The 19,537-nt window shown below is 43.5% G+C and overlaps 1 protein-coding gene across 2 annotated transcripts; it reads left to right on the top strand.

Moving 5' to 3' along the window:
- The first annotated feature begins 514 nt into the window (after positions 1 to 514).
- Positions 515 to 19,537, top strand: IVNS1ABP (influenza virus NS1A binding protein). Of its 2 annotated transcripts, none has more exons than XM_037034922.1 (15): positions 515 to 840; positions 6,554 to 6,778; positions 7,544 to 7,672; positions 7,856 to 8,025; positions 8,152 to 8,227; positions 9,400 to 9,573; positions 9,886 to 10,011; positions 11,372 to 11,479; positions 15,368 to 15,497; positions 15,729 to 15,953; positions 16,342 to 16,463; positions 16,560 to 16,686; positions 16,773 to 16,904; positions 17,042 to 17,215; positions 18,610 to 19,537. In XM_037034922.1, exons 3-15 carry the CDS (start codon positions 7,562 to 7,564, stop codon positions 18,861 to 18,863), a joined length of 1,929 nt encoding a protein of 642 aa, XP_036890817.1. In that variant the 5' UTR covers positions 515 to 840; positions 6,554 to 6,778; positions 7,544 to 7,561; the 3' UTR covers positions 18,864 to 19,537. The 2 variants fall into 2 exon arrangements, with proteins under 2 accessions (XP_036890817.1, XP_036890818.1); XM_037034923.1 differs by lacking the exon at positions 515 to 840 and adding an exon at positions 1,585 to 1,663.

The following is a 19,537-nucleotide window of genomic DNA, read 5'->3' as shown; positions in this document are numbered from 1 at the left end:
TCTCTCCTTCCTCACAGTCTCCACCCTCCTGCCAGCACACCACCACCCACCAGCAAAGGTAGGGGCCAAGGGCAACTACACTGAGACTAGTGCGCTCCGCGGCCAGCTCCAGTCAAGGGCAGTTGTCTAGATGTAAAGTTGACGTGGAGAAACCTAATCTCCCCCATGAGATGCCCCTGGCTGCTGTGCCTCTCAGAGGAGGCAGAACAGGTGAGGGCGGCTGGCGGGAACTAGTTCCCGGATGGTCTGAAAGCTGTGACGAGAGGGTACGGGAAGTAAAAGGAGGCGCACCCTGAGCACAACGTTTCTCCCAGGGATCACCTTGCGTTGACCTACTTGAGCGGTGCTGGAAGGAACCGGAGAGAACGAGGGAGAAAGGGGGGGCGGGGCAGGGCGGGGCAGGGCAGGGGGTGGGCGGGGCCTCTGCCTGCATCCTTCCCGGTGCTCGCCTGTGATTCGCGGACACACTGGGGCCGGAAGCGCCCGCGAGGCGTTGGCGCGCACGTGGTGACGTGCGAGGGGGTAAGGCGCGGGCTGGCTGCGGTTGCGGCAGTGTCTCTGGGGCGCGCGTGGAGGTCGGTTGCTGGGGACTGCTGGGTACAGTTTCTCCGCCTGCTGCTTCGGCGCGGTTGTGCCGGCGAGCGAGTCCCCGCGAACACTCGGTGGCGCTCCCCTCTCCTCGCAGCCTCCGTGGACCGACCGAGTGTCCTCCCGCTCGATCGCTTCCCCCCTCCGCGGACTCGAGACGCGCTTTCCGTTGGGCCTGGTCCCGCCCGCTTCCTGCTGCTCCCCTTCGAAGCTCCAGAGATGAGTTTTTCCATCTCTTCAGAGATGAACCAGGTAATAATTCCTGTTCCCATCAACGGGGAGGAGAAAGAGGGAGCGGTTGGAATCTGAGCTGAGTGATTGGAATCCGAGCTGAGTCCCGAGCCTGGGGGGAGAAACCCTTGAGCCTCCGCCACACTCTGTGGGCGAGAGGCCGGCGCCTTGAGAGCCTTTTGCCTCGGGCGCTGCCATGGTTGCTGGGTCGTGGCGGCCTCAGGCGGATGCGGGCAGCCTCGGAGAAAGCCGGAGCAGAGGGAGCAGGCGCCTGTGTTAGGGGGCCGAGGGGCAGGGAGGACCTGCCGGAAGGAGGATGCGGGAATCTCCATTCCCGCTGTCAGATCCGATGCCTAGTGTGTGGGTTTGCCCAGGTCTGGACTCTCCAACCTGAGACCTCACAGGACTAGCGTGTGGGTGGAGAGCTGACCCCGGGCTGCATTGGTGTCCCCGGCCTGGAGTGAGGTGGCACCCCCGTGGGCCGCGGGGTCCTTTGTTCCCGCTCCACGTTGCCCGCTTTTCTTGCCAAGCGCGGGGAGAGGAGGGCGGGAGGAGGGAGGGAGCAGCCGCCCTGACGTGTGGGCGTTGAATGACTGCAGGGCCGGCCAATCCCGGGCGGGGGTGTGCAGGCGCTGGGCTTTGCCTCTCAGCCCGCAGAGTGGGCGCCGGCCCTGCTGCGCGCGCGGAGGAAGGCCTGGGGCTACGGGCTTACTAGTCACTCCGGGGCGCTCGCCATTGTCTCTCTCTCTCTCTCTTTTTTTTTTTTGCAAAAGAATTCGGCGGAGAGGTGTGGTCTTTTGCTATCTTCACCTCTTGCAAAGGGTCTCTGGTTATAAGCTCTTAGGTAGGTATCAGGCAGTATCAAATTGAGAGTTGAACGTAGGGAAACTTGAACCACAAACACTTTAGAAATAGGTTTACTTTTTCTAAGTACGTCGTTTATTGATCTTTGTGTGAGACAGCAGATTTTGAAAACTATAGCAAGTAGAAATCGGGTGCCCGAAGGGTGCGTTTTCATTTCCTAATGTCAGTGATGGAGTAATTAGAACATCCTGGCCTCACTTGTATGTGGATCTTCTGTCTAGTAATAGAGAAAAACTTTGGAAGCGTAGTCTACTCATAACAATTGAACATGTCCAGTATGAACCAGACTGGATTTTCTCTTAATAATTCTAGCTCTGGCGGTTGATTTAAAGATAACAATACTAACGAATAGCTTGTAGGCATAATACTGCTGCTGAAGCTTCTGACTTAAAGATGCTAAGGCATTGTATTTGCCTCTAAATAGTCAGAGACACTATAGTCAGAGTCACTGACTATTTAGAATGAGATTGAGACGAGTATCATTTAATGTCGGCTGGCAGGCTCCTTATCAAATGTCTATAATTTGGTAGCTGGAGTTTGTAAAACAGACTAGAGTCACTGACCAAAAAGAGATCCGGAATGGTTTTCCTCTGTATTTTCATATTAGAGGACATCTCTGATTAATAGACATAAGTTTCTTAATTTATTTTAATTTGTAGTTCTATTTTTCTAACTTTCCCCTTAAAGCAAAGCGTTCCAGGTTTTGACTTAGCTTTAAATGAGTGGGGTTTGGGCCCCTTACTTTAGGGTGGGGTTTTGTTTTCTTTGCTTTAAAGATATTTTAGGTGGCAGTTGAATGTGGTTTTGCAAATAAGGGCTTTTCAATGTAAAAGTTTTCTTGTTAAGCAAATGTCTTAATCATTGTTACTAAGATCAGTTACTCCTAAAAATAATTTCATTGACCTTTCAACAGTATGATTGGATAATCACATCTACAGGAAGGAATTCTTGGAGGTTGGGGATCCTTCCAGCGTTTTGTGCTAAAATGTAAATGGAGGAATTATGAATAAGGGACTGATTTCTGGGTCTTTGTTTTTTGTGTATGTTAGGACCACAGCAAATACATGTTTATCTATAGTTACCAACTTCAGTTACCGTCTTAGAGATCATTTCTGAACCTATACCTAGATCAGTATTCTGACTCTTGTGGTATCAGCCTGAACGCCCAACAGGTACCTCAGCACTGTACTGTCCCAAAGCAAATTCCTCAGATTCCTCTCTTCATTCCTAAGTTTGCGCATGGAGCAAACTAAAATGACTGTTAGGCTTTTTGTGACTCTAATTCGGCAGTTGGGTTTGATCCTGATGTCTCCTATCTGCGGAATGCCCCTACTGCCTGAGAAAAAGCCTGGGTGTATACTATCTGTACTTTCCTGCTTCCATGTTTTAGCCATTCCCGCAGGCCATCTGCACATTTCTGCTGGTATCCTGTGCTTTGTGCTAAATCCTTTTCAGCTCTCCAGCATTGTGTAAACCTAGCGTCTATCGCTATTACTTCCTCTCCCACTATTCTCCGAATGCATCCTGCAAACTGCAATCCTTTGAGATAGAAATAGCTGCAGTTTCTGGAATACGTGTGCTGCCATACTTTTTTTCCTTTTTTGTTTGACCTGTCTTCACTGCTTGGTTTATCTCTCGGTCTGGTTGGTCTGCAGTGTTCAACGCTGGGGAAGGGAGTTAATTCCACTGTTTCATGAGCATCCCATTCCAGATTGTGCTTGCCATATGTTTGGGGCTATAAATGTTTGTGGGATAAAACAATTACAGAACAATGAGGTTAAAAAGCGTGGGACCGAATAAGTGTGACTGGTGACTTGATATAAACGGCTGGTGATTGTAGTTTCCGAGGTGACATTGGGAATCTGTTAACTTCTGTTTTTAAAAAGATTCATTGGTTTACTTTGTATAATTATAAAATCCTTTAACAGATGGAATTGATTGCTATTTTGTGTGAGTTGGGACGCCCTCAAAAGACTGCCTTGAAGCATATAATGTTTGTAATTTGCCTTGAAGTTTTAAGGATCCTCTGAAGGTTTGATAAGGTTTTATCTCACTCTTTCTTGCTGAAGGCCCAAGAAAAATTTGGAGGGAGATAATACTGTGCCCACCTTTTTTAACTCTTTAAAAAGGAAACTTGTTGAATACTATTTCAGTTAAGCCAATCTTTGGGGGGTCTGTGGTAACACGCGAACTTCTGGATGTTACTAAAGAAGTTTAATTACTCATTTATGAGTCTTCTGTCTTCCTTTCTTGCACTGAGTGTATTAAGGAACTGGAGAGTATTTACCAGAATATATTGCATCTGACCTCAGCTTTCATTTTAAAAGTGGGTTACTCAAATATGTATTTTAAATATCCACTTTTGGTTTGGCTTTTCAAAGGAGAAAAGCCCTCTCTCTACTTTTTGATTTCTCTAATTATTGAGTTTCATGATTTTCTGTGAATTTTCGGAACAGTTTAAAACTCTCAGTTTGCCCAGTCTTAACCTTAGTGGAAGTGCATGTGAATTGTCAGACATGTTTCTGTGGGCAGGAGTTGCTGTGACCCCCTAACTTGGGGCTGGGTGAGAGAAGGGACGACATATAGAAGGACAGTGATTGAATAAAGTAAGATTGCTGCATTGACTCCAATATCCATTGGCCTTGCATTAGCTTTTAAAATCGAGTTAGGGTTGCACTGATGAGTAGACGTTAAAGTGGTAAGATCCATATTGAGATCTTGATGTACTAGAGAACCATCAAGTACTAGGTGTATAGTAGGACTCACTTTATTTGCAAAACTAGTAACACTGTACAGATTTATATGCCAAGATTTGCTACAAAAATTTTCCGCATTCTCCCAAAGGACCGAAGTGATTTCAACCATCTGTTTTTGTTTTCAAAAATAAACTTAAGGTAGAACTTCCAATTTATCAAATGCAAATAGATGCTGTTTTTATTTTTAGGTCAAGACTAATTTACAAATAGACACCAAACAAAACTGGTCAAAGTTTAAAATGTTTATAAATCTCCATATCATACTGGTTTGGGTTTTTCGAAGGGTACATTTTAATCATATCAACAGAACTTGCATGGAGAGTCTCCTTCCACCCTTTTTTTAAGAGCAGCTTGTGCAATGAAGTGAGGGTTTAACCGCCATGTGCGTGAATGGACTGCCCCTGTGTAACCACATGTACAAAGATTTTCCTAACTTGCACTGGGTCTTGGCTAAGAACGTTTGAAAGTTTCTTTAGGAGATAGTGTGTTCTCTACAGAGAAGTGTGTGTTACTTGGAAAACATCTACTTTGTTAGACCTGGTTCCTTAAGAGAAGCTGAGTTAACTAATCTAGAGAAAAGTATAGAGCAGCGGAAATCAGTGTTACATAAAGGTATGCTATGGTTTCTTTGTGGGGGTACACATTGACAACAGTCCCAGCTGAGGCAGAAGAATTCTCAGGCACAGTGGGGGCCAATGCGATCCCACTCTTGGGATCCCACGTACAGACTGTGTGTGTGTTGAATTTAACACAGGAGGTTTGTTGAATTAGAACTGGATCGGACCTTAGTGGTTATTTATCTTAACAAAATTGCTAGGTTTAGAATTGTGGGTTTGATTGATGTATAAAGAAAGTCTGGATAATTTTAAGATGTTCATTTAAAAATATGCATATTTTTCAAATAATTTCGTTGTTCTGGTTTCCTGGAGTCGTGGTGTAATCACAGTTTAGGTGAATCTTATTATTCAAGTTTTTGCTTAAGTTGCTTTGGTAGGGGTTAGATGGGATAGATACAAGGTTGAACAAGATGGAGGCTCTGCCTTCAAGGGACCTTGAATGAAGGAAGATACAGAAACACAACCCAGAAGAGGCCAGCCGGAAAGTCTCACATATTGTTCAGAGAGGGGTCACTTTGTGGAGAAGCTAGTTCTTACGGGGTGGGGGGAAGGATTTGGCAGGAGCTCTGTAGAGGTAAGATTTCATCTGGCAGAGGTTGGACTAAGGCACAGTGGCAAACACAAGGCCCATGGGCCACACTCGGCCTTCCACCTTGTTTTATCAGGCCTGGCAGTGCTGAACTCCCGCTTCACTGTTAAGGAGTAGTTACATTTGTACAGTCCTAAAATTACATTTGGCCCTTTGAAGGCAACCACGAGGCTGATGTGGCCCCCAGTGAAAATGAATTTGGCACCCCCGGGCTAGAGGGTATTTATAAGAAGGTACAGAGGTGGGGAAGTGCAGAGCACATTTTGGAGAACAGTGTATCCGGTTTGTCTATAACACTGTGTACATGTCTGGGAATGATGCCCAAGTTGCTTGCTGGCTGGTGAAAACAGAAGGATCACATGTTTCCATATTCATCTGACTCCAATAGTAGAGAATAGAATTAACCAGGATTTATACAGGGTCTGGCACAAATAATGCCCCTTTTTTATTATAAAATCTCTTACTACAAAATCAGAAGTGTGTAATTCTGTGACATAACAATAGTAAATTCAAGCACACCATATGACAATTTAGATGAAGTGTTTAAATTAAAACTGTAAATTATCACATCCACATTATTATCCCACAAACCATAGTCAGAGCAGGCTTCACTTCTGCCGGACACTGTGTTTGTTTTCTGACCTTGGGCCTGTGTATCTCACTTTAATGATCAATATTATCAGCTCCTCCTGCCTTTGGGGAAGGTTTGTTTGTTTTTGATGACCTCAGTAATGGCAGGTTAAATAAAAAAGTATTTATATGCTATGTAATCATATTCGTTAGTTCTTTTCTCTCTTCGTGCCATTTACGTCAAAATCTCTTCAAGATCAAGACTTACGTAATGTGATCTGCCCAGATCAGTGGAGTCTTTGATCCTTATGAATATCTAAAATATTTCATTTTTACAGATTATGATGCATGATTATCACAGAAGAAACTCATGTCTATAGCTTTTAAGGACTTGATTACATCATTTTCAAGCCTGATAGTTTTGGAATCACCATTGGAGCTTAAGACACCTCTGCCTTCACTTCAACCAACTGTCTTCATACCTCAATGAAGTGCTGAGATTTAACACTCCTTTGTCTTGGATTATTTAAGCCCCAGAGGTACATTTCTCACCAGGATAGCAGGTGAGTGAATATTCATTGCCCAGTGCACCTTTAAGATACCTTGTTTTTCTGAAGACGGTACCACCTACATTAATACCCTTCCATAGTTTTTTAAAATGTGAAGTCAGTAATCATTTGTAGTAAAAAAAAATTCCTATTTTCCCCCTTTATATTTTGGATTTGGATAAATCAGTCACTTCAAACTGATTCTCCTATTATCTGCTTTACAATGGTGCATGTCGTGTCGCCCGGTAGTCACCTGTTCACGAGAAAAGGTGAAATGGAAACTTGAACAGAACATAAGTCTCTGTCATGTACTTTTCCAAGTGATTTAGAATATATGGAACTTGCAAAGGGACCAGAATTTAAGTTCATCTTCCGTATCAGTGTGTATCATTGCGGGTAAAGGAATGACAGCAGCTGAAAGGAACCCTGCACTGGAGGACCAGGTCGCCGCCGTCCGGGCTTTGAGCTGGTTCCCAGAGCGGGTGTGGGCAGGGCTGGGCTTCCGGTCCTCTCCCTTCGCAATGAATGTTGATAGACATGGAAACGGCCCAGATCGCACATACCCACCGAGATGCTCTCTGAATCCTTGGAAAGGCCACCAGGGCACAGGGTACAAGGACTGGGACGTTCAGCGCCAGTGCTGGTTCACCCACGTTTTTGTAAGATCAATTTGTTGTTGTCGACAGGATGGAATTTGAAATGTAAGATACTGTATTGCTTTTTAAAATATGGAAATCCCGACTCACAAGTAAAATAACTCGGCTTTTTTTTGCTCTTCAGCCAAATTTATAAGGAAAAATGATTCCCAATGGATATTTAATGTTTGAAGATGAAAATTTCATTGAGTCCTCCGTTGCCAAATTAAACGCCCTGAGGAAAAGTGGCCAGTTCTGTGATGTTCGACTTCAGGTATTTAAAACTTAGTCGGAAACTTACGGGAGTGGTCTTTTATTATTAAAAGCCATGGGATCTCGGATTTGCTTATTTTCTGTTCATAGGAGGCATTTAATGACATAACTTTTAAAAGAAAACGATGAGCTAGAGAAATACAGAGTCCGTAACGTCCCTCATCTGAACCCCGTGTGCTTGCAGGTGTGCGGCCACGAGATGCTGGCGCACAGAGCGGTCCTGGCGTGCTGCAGCCCCTACTTGTTTGAAATCTTCAACAGCGATAGTGATCCTCACCGAGTTTCTCACGTTAAATTCGACGATCTCAACCCGGAAGCTGTGGAAGTCTTGTTGAATTATGCCTACACTGCACAGTGAGTTCTGTGAAGTAATTTATAGAATCAGGGAGTCTCATCAGGAAATTCCAAGTTTCTCTATATTAAGAACCCGTTTTAAGGCCTTGGTACGTGAAATGATCAAGAACTTTTATTTTTTAATAGGTTGAAAGCTGATAAGGAATTAGTAAAAGATGTTTATTCTGCAGCCAAAAAGCTGAAGATGGACCGAGTAAAGCAGGTAGAGTACCAGAAGTAACACACACAAGGACTGCTGTTGTCAAGGAGTCTACTTTATGATTAAAAGGCGCAACTTGTCATCTGTTAGTCTTAAGAACTTGAAAGACTTTTTTGCCCCCTAGAGAACTGAATATGCTATTTTAACTAGCATATGGTAATCTAGCAGGGTCACACCTCCTCTCAGATAATAGGGGCTGGAGTCATCCTCTTCCGTCAGTCTTCTCCGGAAGGGCATCAGCGTCAGCGCTTGGTAGCATGAATTTAAATGCCAGCGGGCCGGTGCAGGGAGAGCAACAGAAAATGGGGACAACTGTCATAGAACAGTCATTTAAAAAACAACAAAGAATCTGTGTGCAGGAGAGAGGACAGTGCTCAGGTGAGCTTTGGGTGGAAAAAAACCACGTGGCTGTCTGCTTCTGCCATCTGGAGGGACTCAGACTTTTCTAGTACTATGCTAGTCTAAGGTTCCGTTTTGGGCACTCTTAATTTAAAGGAAACTTCAACTGGATTGTTAAAACCAGGGATCAGTGCAAAAAAAAATGTATTTTCTTTTTCTCCATCACATAACCTCAATTCTTTGTTCTTTTGCTTTTTTAAAAAAAGTTTATTTATTGATTTGAAAGAGAGAGAAACACCAGTTTGTTGTTGCACTTACTTATGCATTCGTTGGTTGATTCTTGTGTGTGCCCTGACCAGGGATTGAACCCACAACCTTGGTGTATCAGGACAGTGCTCTAACCAGCTGAGCTATCTAGCCAGGGCAGTTCTTTGTTTTCTTACTCTTCCAGGTTCTTTAAAAGTATTCCTTCTAGAATTTAACACCATTGAGAAGTGCTTAATAATTCATAGGAAGAAAAGCATTTGATCTTCTAATGTGTGGGGGTCAGTAAACTACAGCCCTCCTGCCATGATGATTCTAGTTGAAAGTTGTACATTTCATGTGCATTATCATAGCATTTCAGTTTATTGTTTTCTTAAATGAGTTACACATTTGTGTGCCATTCTTTGATGTTTATCATTCGCATGTGTTGTTTCTTCCAACTGTTAAACTTGTTTTCTCATGGCCACGAGCTTTTACTCATCTTTGTCTTCACAGAATGCATACACATTGAGTACTAAATGTTTGTCAAATAAAATTGATGTAAATGTTGGCACTCTTAATTGTTTTCCAAGGTTTGTGGCGATTATTTACTGTCCAGAATGGATGTTACCAGCTGCATCTCTTACCGAAACTTTGCAAGTTGTATGGGAGACTCGCGTTTGTTGAATAAGGTCGATGCTTATATTCAGGAGCATTTGTTACAAATTTCAGAAGAGGAAGAGTTTCTCAAACTTCCCCGGCTAAAGGTAAGAGTAAAATCCACAGATGCTTATTTCCAGGCACAGAATCTTTGTCTGTGTTGTGAAAAAGACAGTACGGTTGTGAAAAAGACAGTACGTTGAAATGATAGTTATTTTTAGCAGTGTCACGGTTTTCTGCCAACCAGTGTGTTTACTTTCTTTGTTTTTTTGGGCCACTGGTTCTTAATTCTAGTTCACAAGTTAGAGTAAGTGCAAGTGGGGCATCTTTATTCACAGCTTGATTAGGAATTTGAGAACTAAGCTGAAAATTGGAGGGTCGACACTGATCCACATGTTACTGCTGTCGTCCGACTCTAGTTGGAGGTGATGCTGGAAGACAACGTCTGCTTGCCCAGCAACGGCAAACTGTACACAAAGGTAATCAACTGGGTGCAGCGCAGCATCTGGGAGAACGGAGACACCCTGGAAGAGCTGATGGAAGAGGTTGGTTTTAGAGTAAATGGGATTCAGCAGTTCTTAAGGATTATTTTGCTATGACGTGAAGGATTCCCTTTCACCTTTATTTTATAACCATGACCCTAAAGAATTTAAATTTTGCTATAGGTACCCCTAAGCTGAGAAACAGGGGGGGTGTCCAGGTGAGCTGAATGAACTGTTCAGTTTGGTCTTCTGCTTTCCTTTTTAAATTTCTTTGCTTATTATGTGCTATTAACTTTCTTTAAAGTAGCATGTAATTTGCTTTAGAAGTGGGAGGTGGTACACTGAAATTTTCTGTAGATTCTTAATTTTTCTTCACAGGTTTTTGCTTTAAAGTTGACAAGTAGGTAAAAGCTTCTAATGGTTGTTCCTCCCCATTGATTTATCTCCCCATAGGTTTATTAACAAAACTAGGATACCCAAGACTGAAGAAACAAGAAGAAACCTCAAGTGTATTGACACGTAAAGAAGCAGCAGTCCTGCCCCAGTTCTCCTAAGAAAAATCTGCTGTGGGCAGAGAACGATGATGATTTAATGGTGTTTACTCCTTTACAGGATTCCTATCTTTAAAAGCTTTGTGTTTTTCAATGATACTGTTCATACATATAGTCAGCGCAACTTGGGCTTTTCAAAAACACACAAGAAAAAAATTAATGGAGAAATAGTGGGAATTAAATATAGGCAGTGGAGCAGTGGAGTTTACTCAAGGTAAACCTTGAGTTTACCCCTGCACTTAAGCCTTTCAGGTCCGCTAATGGCTTACCATGCCTCTTAGGCCTTTAGAAATTCTATTATCATTATGTTCTGGAAAGGATAACAGGTGATCTTCAAGTCCTGTATAGTTTTCCACTTGAAAACCAGATGCATTTGCCTTGTATTTGCATCTGTTGAGGGAAGTGTCTCTACAGCTTGTTTGAATTTTTGAATTTATTTTTCATCTGCTTTTCTTGACATTGCCTACAGGACAGAAATACATTTATGCAAGTTAGACCACTTATCCTTAGAGGTGTAAACTATATTCAGTATTTTATTGTAAATACATGTATTTTGAAGACTATATACTGTACTGGTGCCTTTTTTCTTAATGCTATATAATGGAAGCTATGAAAAAAAGGAAGATTTCTTTCATGCCAATCAAGCCAAAGACTCTGCAGCCGGGCCTAGAAGATTCTGTCTTTTATTTTTGTTTTTTCAATTTTTACAACCATGACATGTATTTTCTTTACTCCGGGATCCCGCCAGAGTGAGATGTCAAGAAGCTCAAGCAGCACCCTGGAGATTTCCTCGAGGCGGTTGTGTGATCTGCGGCCCAGTGGTGGAGCCATGGAGACGGTAGCCACATGGGTGTTCTGTTGCTGTTTTGCAGGTTCAAACCTTGTACTACTCAGCTGATCACAAGCTGCTTGATGGGAACCTTCTAGATGGACAGGCTGAGGTGTTTGGCAGTGAGGATGACCACATTCAGTTTGTGCAGGTACACTTTGCACATCTGAGGTAACCTCAGGTTGGAATTTGAGTAGAGCATCGTGCAGTGGACTGAGATTTTCCTTTAATAAAGGAAAGTGGAAGAGCTTCCTTGGTATGACATTTGCACAGACACATTTTTGGGAGAAAACAAGCATACCTTAGAGCTAACTACCGCTTTTTTGCCGCATGAAAAGAAGTTAACAAATTGGGAAACCCCAATTTAGATTTTTTTCTTGATAACATTTACAAATAGAAAGATTTCAAGTAAGATGAAGCAATGTAGAAATAAATGTGTTATTTGGTTTAAAAAATAGTTGGCAACAGCAATGACTTATTAAGTAGATGCAGTTTTTTTAAAGTGTCACACTTTGTTACTTTGTGAACAAATAACAGAAAAAATTATACAAATTGTGTCACATAGTGAACTCACTAGTTTAAATACTACGCGGGTCAGAAGCTCTGAGAGGCTTCCTCTTGCCCCTCCCCAGTCACTGCCCCACTCCATCCCCAAACGGGGTGCCATTATCCTAACTTCTGAAACAACAGGTTGGTTTTCCTGTGTTTAAAGTTTATATGTTATACAGTAGACGTTTGGGGCGGCGGGGGGCTTTAACTCAACATTATCCCTACTTATTAGTGATAAAATACAACGTAGGTGCTGACCCAGCTTAAGGGGTGTTTTCCTTGAATAACTAGAAGACAGCTGATAGGCTACATGTAACCTGTATGTGACATTCTTAGGTGTTCTGTTTTAATAGTGACTGACCATCTTCATTCTCAGAAAAAGGCTTTGAGTCTGAAGATACCATTTTTCAAAAGCACTGTTTCAGCAAGCAAAGACTGAATCCCTGAGCAGTGGCAGGCAGTGTGTTAGACACGGGGACACAAAAATGTCTTTGACAGACAGTTCGTGCTTGTAGGACCTCATAGGAGCTGTAAACCGGTACAGGCATAAGAGGGGCCTACCGAAGGCATAAAGGGGAGGGCACAGTGGGGGCGAGGGGCGAGAGACCGGGGCAGGTGCACAAAAGAGGCGGCAGGTGAGCAGTCTCGGGGTCAGAAGAGTTTGCACGGCAGACGGCAGAGGAAGTCTGTGCAAGGACGACACTCTTGGAGTCGCAGGTCACATGACTGGGAAAGTAGGCCAATGCCACCCGACTAGGGCTTGTACTTAAACTTTCAGAGGATTTTAGAAAAGGGAGCAGAGCGATAGGAACAGGTATATTTCACAGTAGAGAAGTGGGTTAAGTTACGGTACTTTTCTGTAGAGCAAGCATCTATGTATTAATCGTATTTTAGACAAATGGTTAACCATCAGGTGGCGGCCTCTGGTTGGTGGCATTCCAGCTGATTTGGGCGGGGTTTTTGTTTTTTCTTTACCAGATGATTGCATTAAACCCTTCTATTTTTATCATCAGTTTCGGAAAGTAGATTAGAGCTCCTGGGACCAATCTGTAGGACGTTACGAGCAGCAGTTCAGGTGGAAGAAGAAAAGGGCTGAATGTGAGGGCATTAAGGACAAGGGTGGACTCCAGATAGTCAGTTACAAGGACCGAGTCAGTAGTTTGTTTGGTTTTTTAGTGTGTTTGTTTACTTGTAGAGAGAAGGGAAGGTAGTGAGAAAGAGAAACATCAGTGGGTTGCCTCTGGCAGGCCCCCAGGCAGGGACCTGGCCCACGACCCAGGCACGTGCCCTGACTAGAAACTGAACTGGTGACCGTTTGGTTCTCAGGCCGTCACTCAGTCCACTGAGCCGCACCAGCCAGCCCTGAGTCAGTAGTTCTTCGTGATTGTTTAGACTGGGAAAAGGAAGAATCTGAGAGTGAGCCGGGTTCTGAGGTGTGACTCCTTAGGAGGAGGTCGTGCCATGAACAGAGATCATAATGGGAAAAGGATGAGAGGACACACGAAGCCTTGGGAACAGGTTGAGAAGAAGCCATTAGAACTCTAGGAGGACAATGAGAAACATTGTTCTGTAAAAGCTAGTTAACGCAGGAGGGGAAGTGGGAAGGAGGACTCAATTGTCAGCCATGTCATGGCCTTCTCTAGGAAGTCGTGTAAAGGGTTAGGGACATGACTCCTGCACTGGTTCCAGGAAACTGCTTAGTAGTAACCTTGAGTGGATATAGTTTCCTTGAGTATTAAGGTCGAGAAACCCTTAGCTTGCCAAGCTGAAAAAGAAACAGCCACTAGAGACTACCTCCTGGGGAGGCACGGGCCATGATGAGAGGGCTGGGTGGTGCGGTTCGGTGTGGGCACGTTTGAAGGGAAGGCGGAGTGAAGGATCATGTTTGAGAATGTTCAGAAGGAATATGAAAGAGTTCACCAGCATTTCTGTACCAGGCTTGTTGGTTGTGTAACACTGGCGGTGTTCGTTGTCAGTGTGCTTTTCCCTTTCACGTTAGACCAGTTCTCTTACTGTGCTAAAAACTCTTAATGTAAGCATTGTCAGTTTGTGATGCCCTGGATCCCTCTTCCCACAGATTGGGGGAGGGTTCTGTGTTCCTTGTAACTCTGGTAGCAGAGGACAGTCTGTCGTATCTAAAGAGTGGTTTTATATACAGAATGCCTAGTCTTTTACTTTAGTTGTTATTGCCTTGGGCAGTATGTATGTTCTCTGAGCTTCTGTATTTTGATCTATGACATGTGTGGGTAGCATTGCCTTCATTGGATTAAAAGAGGAAGTGAAAAAGTGTCTGATGATGTCTAGGCACATAATAAATGTGTCAATGGAATGGAATAACCATTAACATGGTGCATTTTCTGCCTTTTCTCAAAATAGCCTCCATGTGCTATAACCACACTTGCTGAATGGCCAAGATCAAACTTGGCCGTAAATAGTTTTTTCAGAGCTTCAAGTAGCTACCCAAATCTTTTTCTCTGCGGTTACGTGGATTTTTGCTTCTATCAGAAGTACAGATTTCCATTACAAGTTTTACCTGCCCACGTGGCTCTGGCCCTGGGGACCAGAGTAAGTGGATAGGCAGACTTGGCCAGGGACTGGGGGGTCGGGGGGTGCTGGCTCTTCCCCTTCCCTGGGATCACATCTTTTTTACAAATGGCCTGGGCTAAAGTCCTTGAAAGAAAACCATCAAAGGGAACTCAAGCATGAGAACGCATTGTAAGTCTCTGAAAGTCATTTAAACTTTGCAGCTTTGTCCTGTTCCCCCTCTTTTAGTGTTCCTAGGTGTTCTACTTTGTGAATGTTGGCTCTTTTAGCATTATTGTTTCTAATTACTGTTTTTTATTTCTGTGATTTAATATAGTTTTGTTTGTTTGGAAAACCACTCTATAATACCTATAAGGTAGTCCTAAAGAAACAGACTGTAAAAGGTGTTTTGTATTTACACCTTTTTCCTGTAAAGAACTTTCAGAGGGACTGGCTGCATGTTGTCACGTCCACTCACTTTGTGCTGGCATTGTGTGAAGGGCTCTGGTACACAGTGACCTTCGACTTCTCTAGGTTGGAGTGTCATGGAGACAGTGGGTTAAATGCAGTCTCCGTTAATTCATGTCATTTAAAATGTATAATATCTTTTAAACTGTTCTGTACTTACTATAAATGTGAGCATATGTGGATTATGGAGCGGAGGATTTCCTTTCTTCCCTCCATTAAAGAATTGACACTCGGCCTGCAATATATAGTTTTAGTTGTTTAAATTGAGCTTGTCCTGGCCAGGCAAGTTTTGTGAGCACAGTTGTTACGAAGTGCAGACGGAAGTAGCCTGTGTCCGTTGGAAGTGTTGGTTGTGTTCAGTTTGGGCGTGCTGTGTGACGGTGATGCGCAGATGCAGGGTACCAAGTGTCTTTCTCAGTGTTGTGGAGTAGCTCGGGAACAAAGGTACACCTGCTGTGGTCTTTGGCTAGGTGTCTGTAGCTGCCTTTTGATCTTGCAGAAAAAGCCACCACGTGAGAATGGCCATAAGCCGATAAGTAGCAGTTCCACTGGATGTGTCTCTTCTCCAAGTGCCACGGTACAAAGCCCTAAGCATGAGTGGAAAATCATTGCTTCAGAAAAGACTTCAAGTAAGTGTATTTCCCTTGTCAGACTGTCTACAATTTATTTATTTTCTAAGGAGTGTTAGTGGAGCTATTTTTTTATACTTGCGAAGTGACTACTTGAAGAAACATCTCTAGACGCAGCTAAGTTTGGAGTAGCAGACCGGTCCTGTCTGGAATCGGGAGTTCAGTTCAGAACTGCATAGCAACCACAAGGAATTAGTGATTGCATCTTACAGCACTTCTGTGCTTTCACAGATAACACCTACTTGTGCCTGGCTGTGCTGGATGGTACATTGTGTGTCATCTTCCTTCACGGGCGAAACAGCCCCCAGAGCTCACCAACAAGTACTCCAAAACTAACGAAAAGCTTAAGCTTTGAGATGCAGGCAGATGAGCCGGTGGAAAAGCCCATGTCACCCATGCACTACGCACGGTCTGGTCTGGGGACGGCAGAGCTGAACGGCAAGCTCATAGCTGCAGGTAAGAACAAGGGAGAGCGGTTTCCGACTGGGAACCTTCTAGCAGCCAAGCCTGCGAGTGGACGTGTCGCACTTGCCCGTGACAGGCAAACTCCGGAGAGAGAAGGGTTTGATACACCTTCTTTCTTGGCGTTTCAGTGTACCGCACTGTAAGACAACAGGGAAATAACAGCTAAATTCCGTTGCCTAACCTTTGATGCAGTGTGTTTCTAATTCTTAAACTAATTTAGTCATACTGAAAACGTTACTATTCAGCTATTTGTAAGCTCTTAATTAAGAGATGTGAACTACTGGGGCCTTATAAGTTTGTGGCTACTTCAGCCATTCTGGACCAGAAACCCTTGTCCAGTTTAATGTTTTAAGCATAAGTCTTTGTGGTTCTTCACCAGGTGGCTATAACAGAGAGGAATGCCTTCGAACAGTTGAATGCTACGACCCCCGTACAGATCACTGGTCCTTCCTCGCCCCCATGCGAACACCGAGAGCCCGATTTCAGATGGCTGTGCTGATGGTGAGCGCGCTCGGTTTCAGGAAGACGCAGCCCGCACTTGGCTTTTTCTAATAACTGGAGGACGGCAGGAATGCTCACCTCTTCCTTCTCGTACAGGGCCAACTCTACGTGGTTGGTGGGTCGAATGGCCACTCGGATGACCTGAGCTGTGGAGAGATGTACGATCCATACGTAGACGACTGGATTCCTGTTCCAGAGTTGAGAACCAACCGTTGTAATGCCGGTAATGCTGCTCTCCTCCAGAGGTAACGGGCATTTACACAGGGTGCTTCCGTTCTCCGTGCGTGACCTTGTTTTCCACTCACACAGGGGTGTGCGCCCTGAATGGGAAATTATACATCCTTGGTGGCTCTGATCCGTATGGTCAGAAAGGACTGAAAAACTGTGATGTTTTTGATCCTGTAACAAAGTCATGGACAAGCTGCGCTCCTCTGAACATTCGTGAGTTGATTTTTTTTCCTTTAAAAAAGTTTTTTTCCCCTTCTTCTCCCCCAAAAGACCTCCAGATTAATAGTATGTTTAGTACACACTAGTTTTTGGAGATAGAGTGATACTTTTGGTTTGACTTGGTTTCCTAGGTAGACACCAGTCTGCAGTCTGTGAGCTCGGTGGTTACCTGTACATAATCGGAGGTGCGGAGTCCTGGAATTGCCTGAGTGCCGTAGAGCGTTACTGTCCCATAAACAACACCTGGACTTTAATTGCTCCCATGAATGTGGCTAGGAGAGGAGCCGGGGTGGCTGTGCTGGACGGTGAGTACTAGGATTCGGAGGGGCGAGGAGACGGTGGAGGGGTTTGTTCTAGGATCCCCAGAGAATGTCAGGGACAACTAAAAGCTAACTTACACAATTCAGAATTTGGAAGCAGCCATCTTTTGTGTTGCAGTGGAGTGTGGTGGTATATCCTTTGGTGGTTTTCCTTAATCAGAAACTTAGTACTTAATATAAATATATTCATTAATCTTTTGATGAGTTCACTGAATTAAGTTCTAAGTCATTTTCTTCCACAAATCATGCTCTTAATGCATCATTTTGGAGCTTGAATTTATTTCCTTAGAGCAGGAATTTTAAATGATTTGATTTGTCAAACAAAATAAGTGCAAATCATCTAGATCTGGGCATTATTCTAATTGTCTGCTCTCTACCCGATTAGAGGTAAAACTTTCTAGACTACTTTCCAAGGCATTAAACTTAGTTTTATAGACACACACCTTTCTTTTCACATTCAGTTTACTGGTTTATGTACAATTGCTATAGTGAATTTAGCTAATATTGTTTTTGGAACAAAAGCTGAGTCTTAGTAAGCTTGTGGCTCAGCTGGGGAAAGCACGGGGGTGTGCACACACCAGCAAGCAGCCTGCTGGCCTGCGGCCTCCAGCCCCCTGCGAGCCGGGCAGTTCTTGTCCTGGAGTGACATTTCTTCATAACGTTGATGAGATGCCCTCAGAAGTCAACTCTTGTTCTCGTCCATTAGCCTACGAGAAAACTGGTTTTGGCATATGTTGTTTCACTGAAAGTCATAGAACCTATCAACAACATTTAAGTGAGGACTTAATAAGTAACAGTATTTAATGTTAAAATTTTATGTTTGAAAATAATTTAGGCTATTCTGCATGTATATTTAAAAATAGTTACAATGTTCAACTTTGTTCCCAAGAAGAAATTTCTTTACCAAAATCATTTTATGTGGTTGGAAAACTCCCCAAAACATTCAGTTATCGGAAATCTTTTGCATCTTAGCTGTTACATACTAGACTAATACAAACCCTCCAGTGCACAAAACTGTGGTGGTCGCTATTTACTGTGTCTTTGGCAAGTTGTTTAAAATCTTTGTGCCTTGTTTCAGCTGTGAAATGGCAGTAATGGCAACCACCACACGGAACTGTTGCAAGAACTGCACTTTGGCTAGGTGGTGCCACCCCCCACTCCCAGTTGCCCTGAGTTCCGTGTGCGAGTGGGTTTTTACTGGTTTTATTCCACATATATCCCCAGCCTCTAGGGTGTGCTTGCCACACTAGTAGGCATTTCATAAATCCTTCTGACAGAATGAAGAGGCATTTCTAAGAACCACCGATTTTAGCAAAAGACAGGTTTAGGGGTTTGTTTTTTTCCTTTACCTAGATTTATTTGTCTCATTTCTCTTTTAGGAAAACTGTTCGTGGGTGGCGGCTTTGATGGTTCACACGCCATCAGCTGTGTGGAGATGTACGATCCAACTAGGAACGAGTGGAAGATAATGGGGAACATGACTTCACCGCGGAGCAACGCTGGGGTTGCAGCTGCAGGGAACACCATTTACGCGGTGGGGGGGTTTGACGGCAATGAGTTTCTGAATACCGTAGAAGTCTATAACCCTGAGTCAAATGAGTGGAGCCCCTACACAAAGATCTTCCAGTTTTAACAGATTTAAGATTTTTTCAAACTAACAGGCTTAGTGATGTAATTGTGTGTAGTAGAGGTACATTTGTGAATAAGGAGGGCGGGAGGGTGTAGAGGTTGCTGACAGCAACACAAAGCTTTGCATATTGCAGACTATTAAACATGCTGTACATACTTTGTGTTATTGGGGAAGGAATGCAAAGATGAAGATCTGTTGTTGTGTATTTTTAGGGCCACTTTGGTTATTTTACTTTTGGGGAGTTGGTGTTGTAAAAAAATAAACCGAGAATTGATTGGGCATACCATTTCAAGAAGTCCCCTCTCCTCCACCTTTCTTTTGGCAATTTGCACTTAGATGACTCTTTTCTCAAATGTGTACTAGGTGAGGGGGAAGGGTATTGAGATACAGGTGGTGGGTTTTTTAAGAACCCTTTTCAATAACTGGAAACCCTCTATAACAAAAGACTTATTTAACTAGATGGCAATGACTATTTTTGTTTTTATTAAAAGAAAGCTGACATGCCTGCCAAGATTTAATCTTTTATGATTGCCTTTTATAACTTTTTATATCCTTAGCAGAATGTTTTACCTGTTGAAGATGTGGATTCATATTATGGAGGCAGAGGGGCAATCTTAATGGATGCAGAGTGAAGTGTTCCTTTTACACAACCTAAAATACAAGTGTCTAAGCATTTG

The sequence above is a fragment of the Sturnira hondurensis genome, unplaced genomic scaffold, assembly GCF_014824575.4.
Source record: "Sturnira hondurensis isolate 20B ecotype Veracruz unplaced genomic scaffold, ASM1482457v3 Scaffold0022215, whole genome shotgun sequence".
Classification (NCBI taxonomy): domain Eukaryota; kingdom Metazoa; phylum Chordata; class Mammalia; order Chiroptera; family Phyllostomidae; genus Sturnira; species Sturnira hondurensis.
This window is presented reverse-complemented; position numbering and strand designations above follow the sequence as displayed.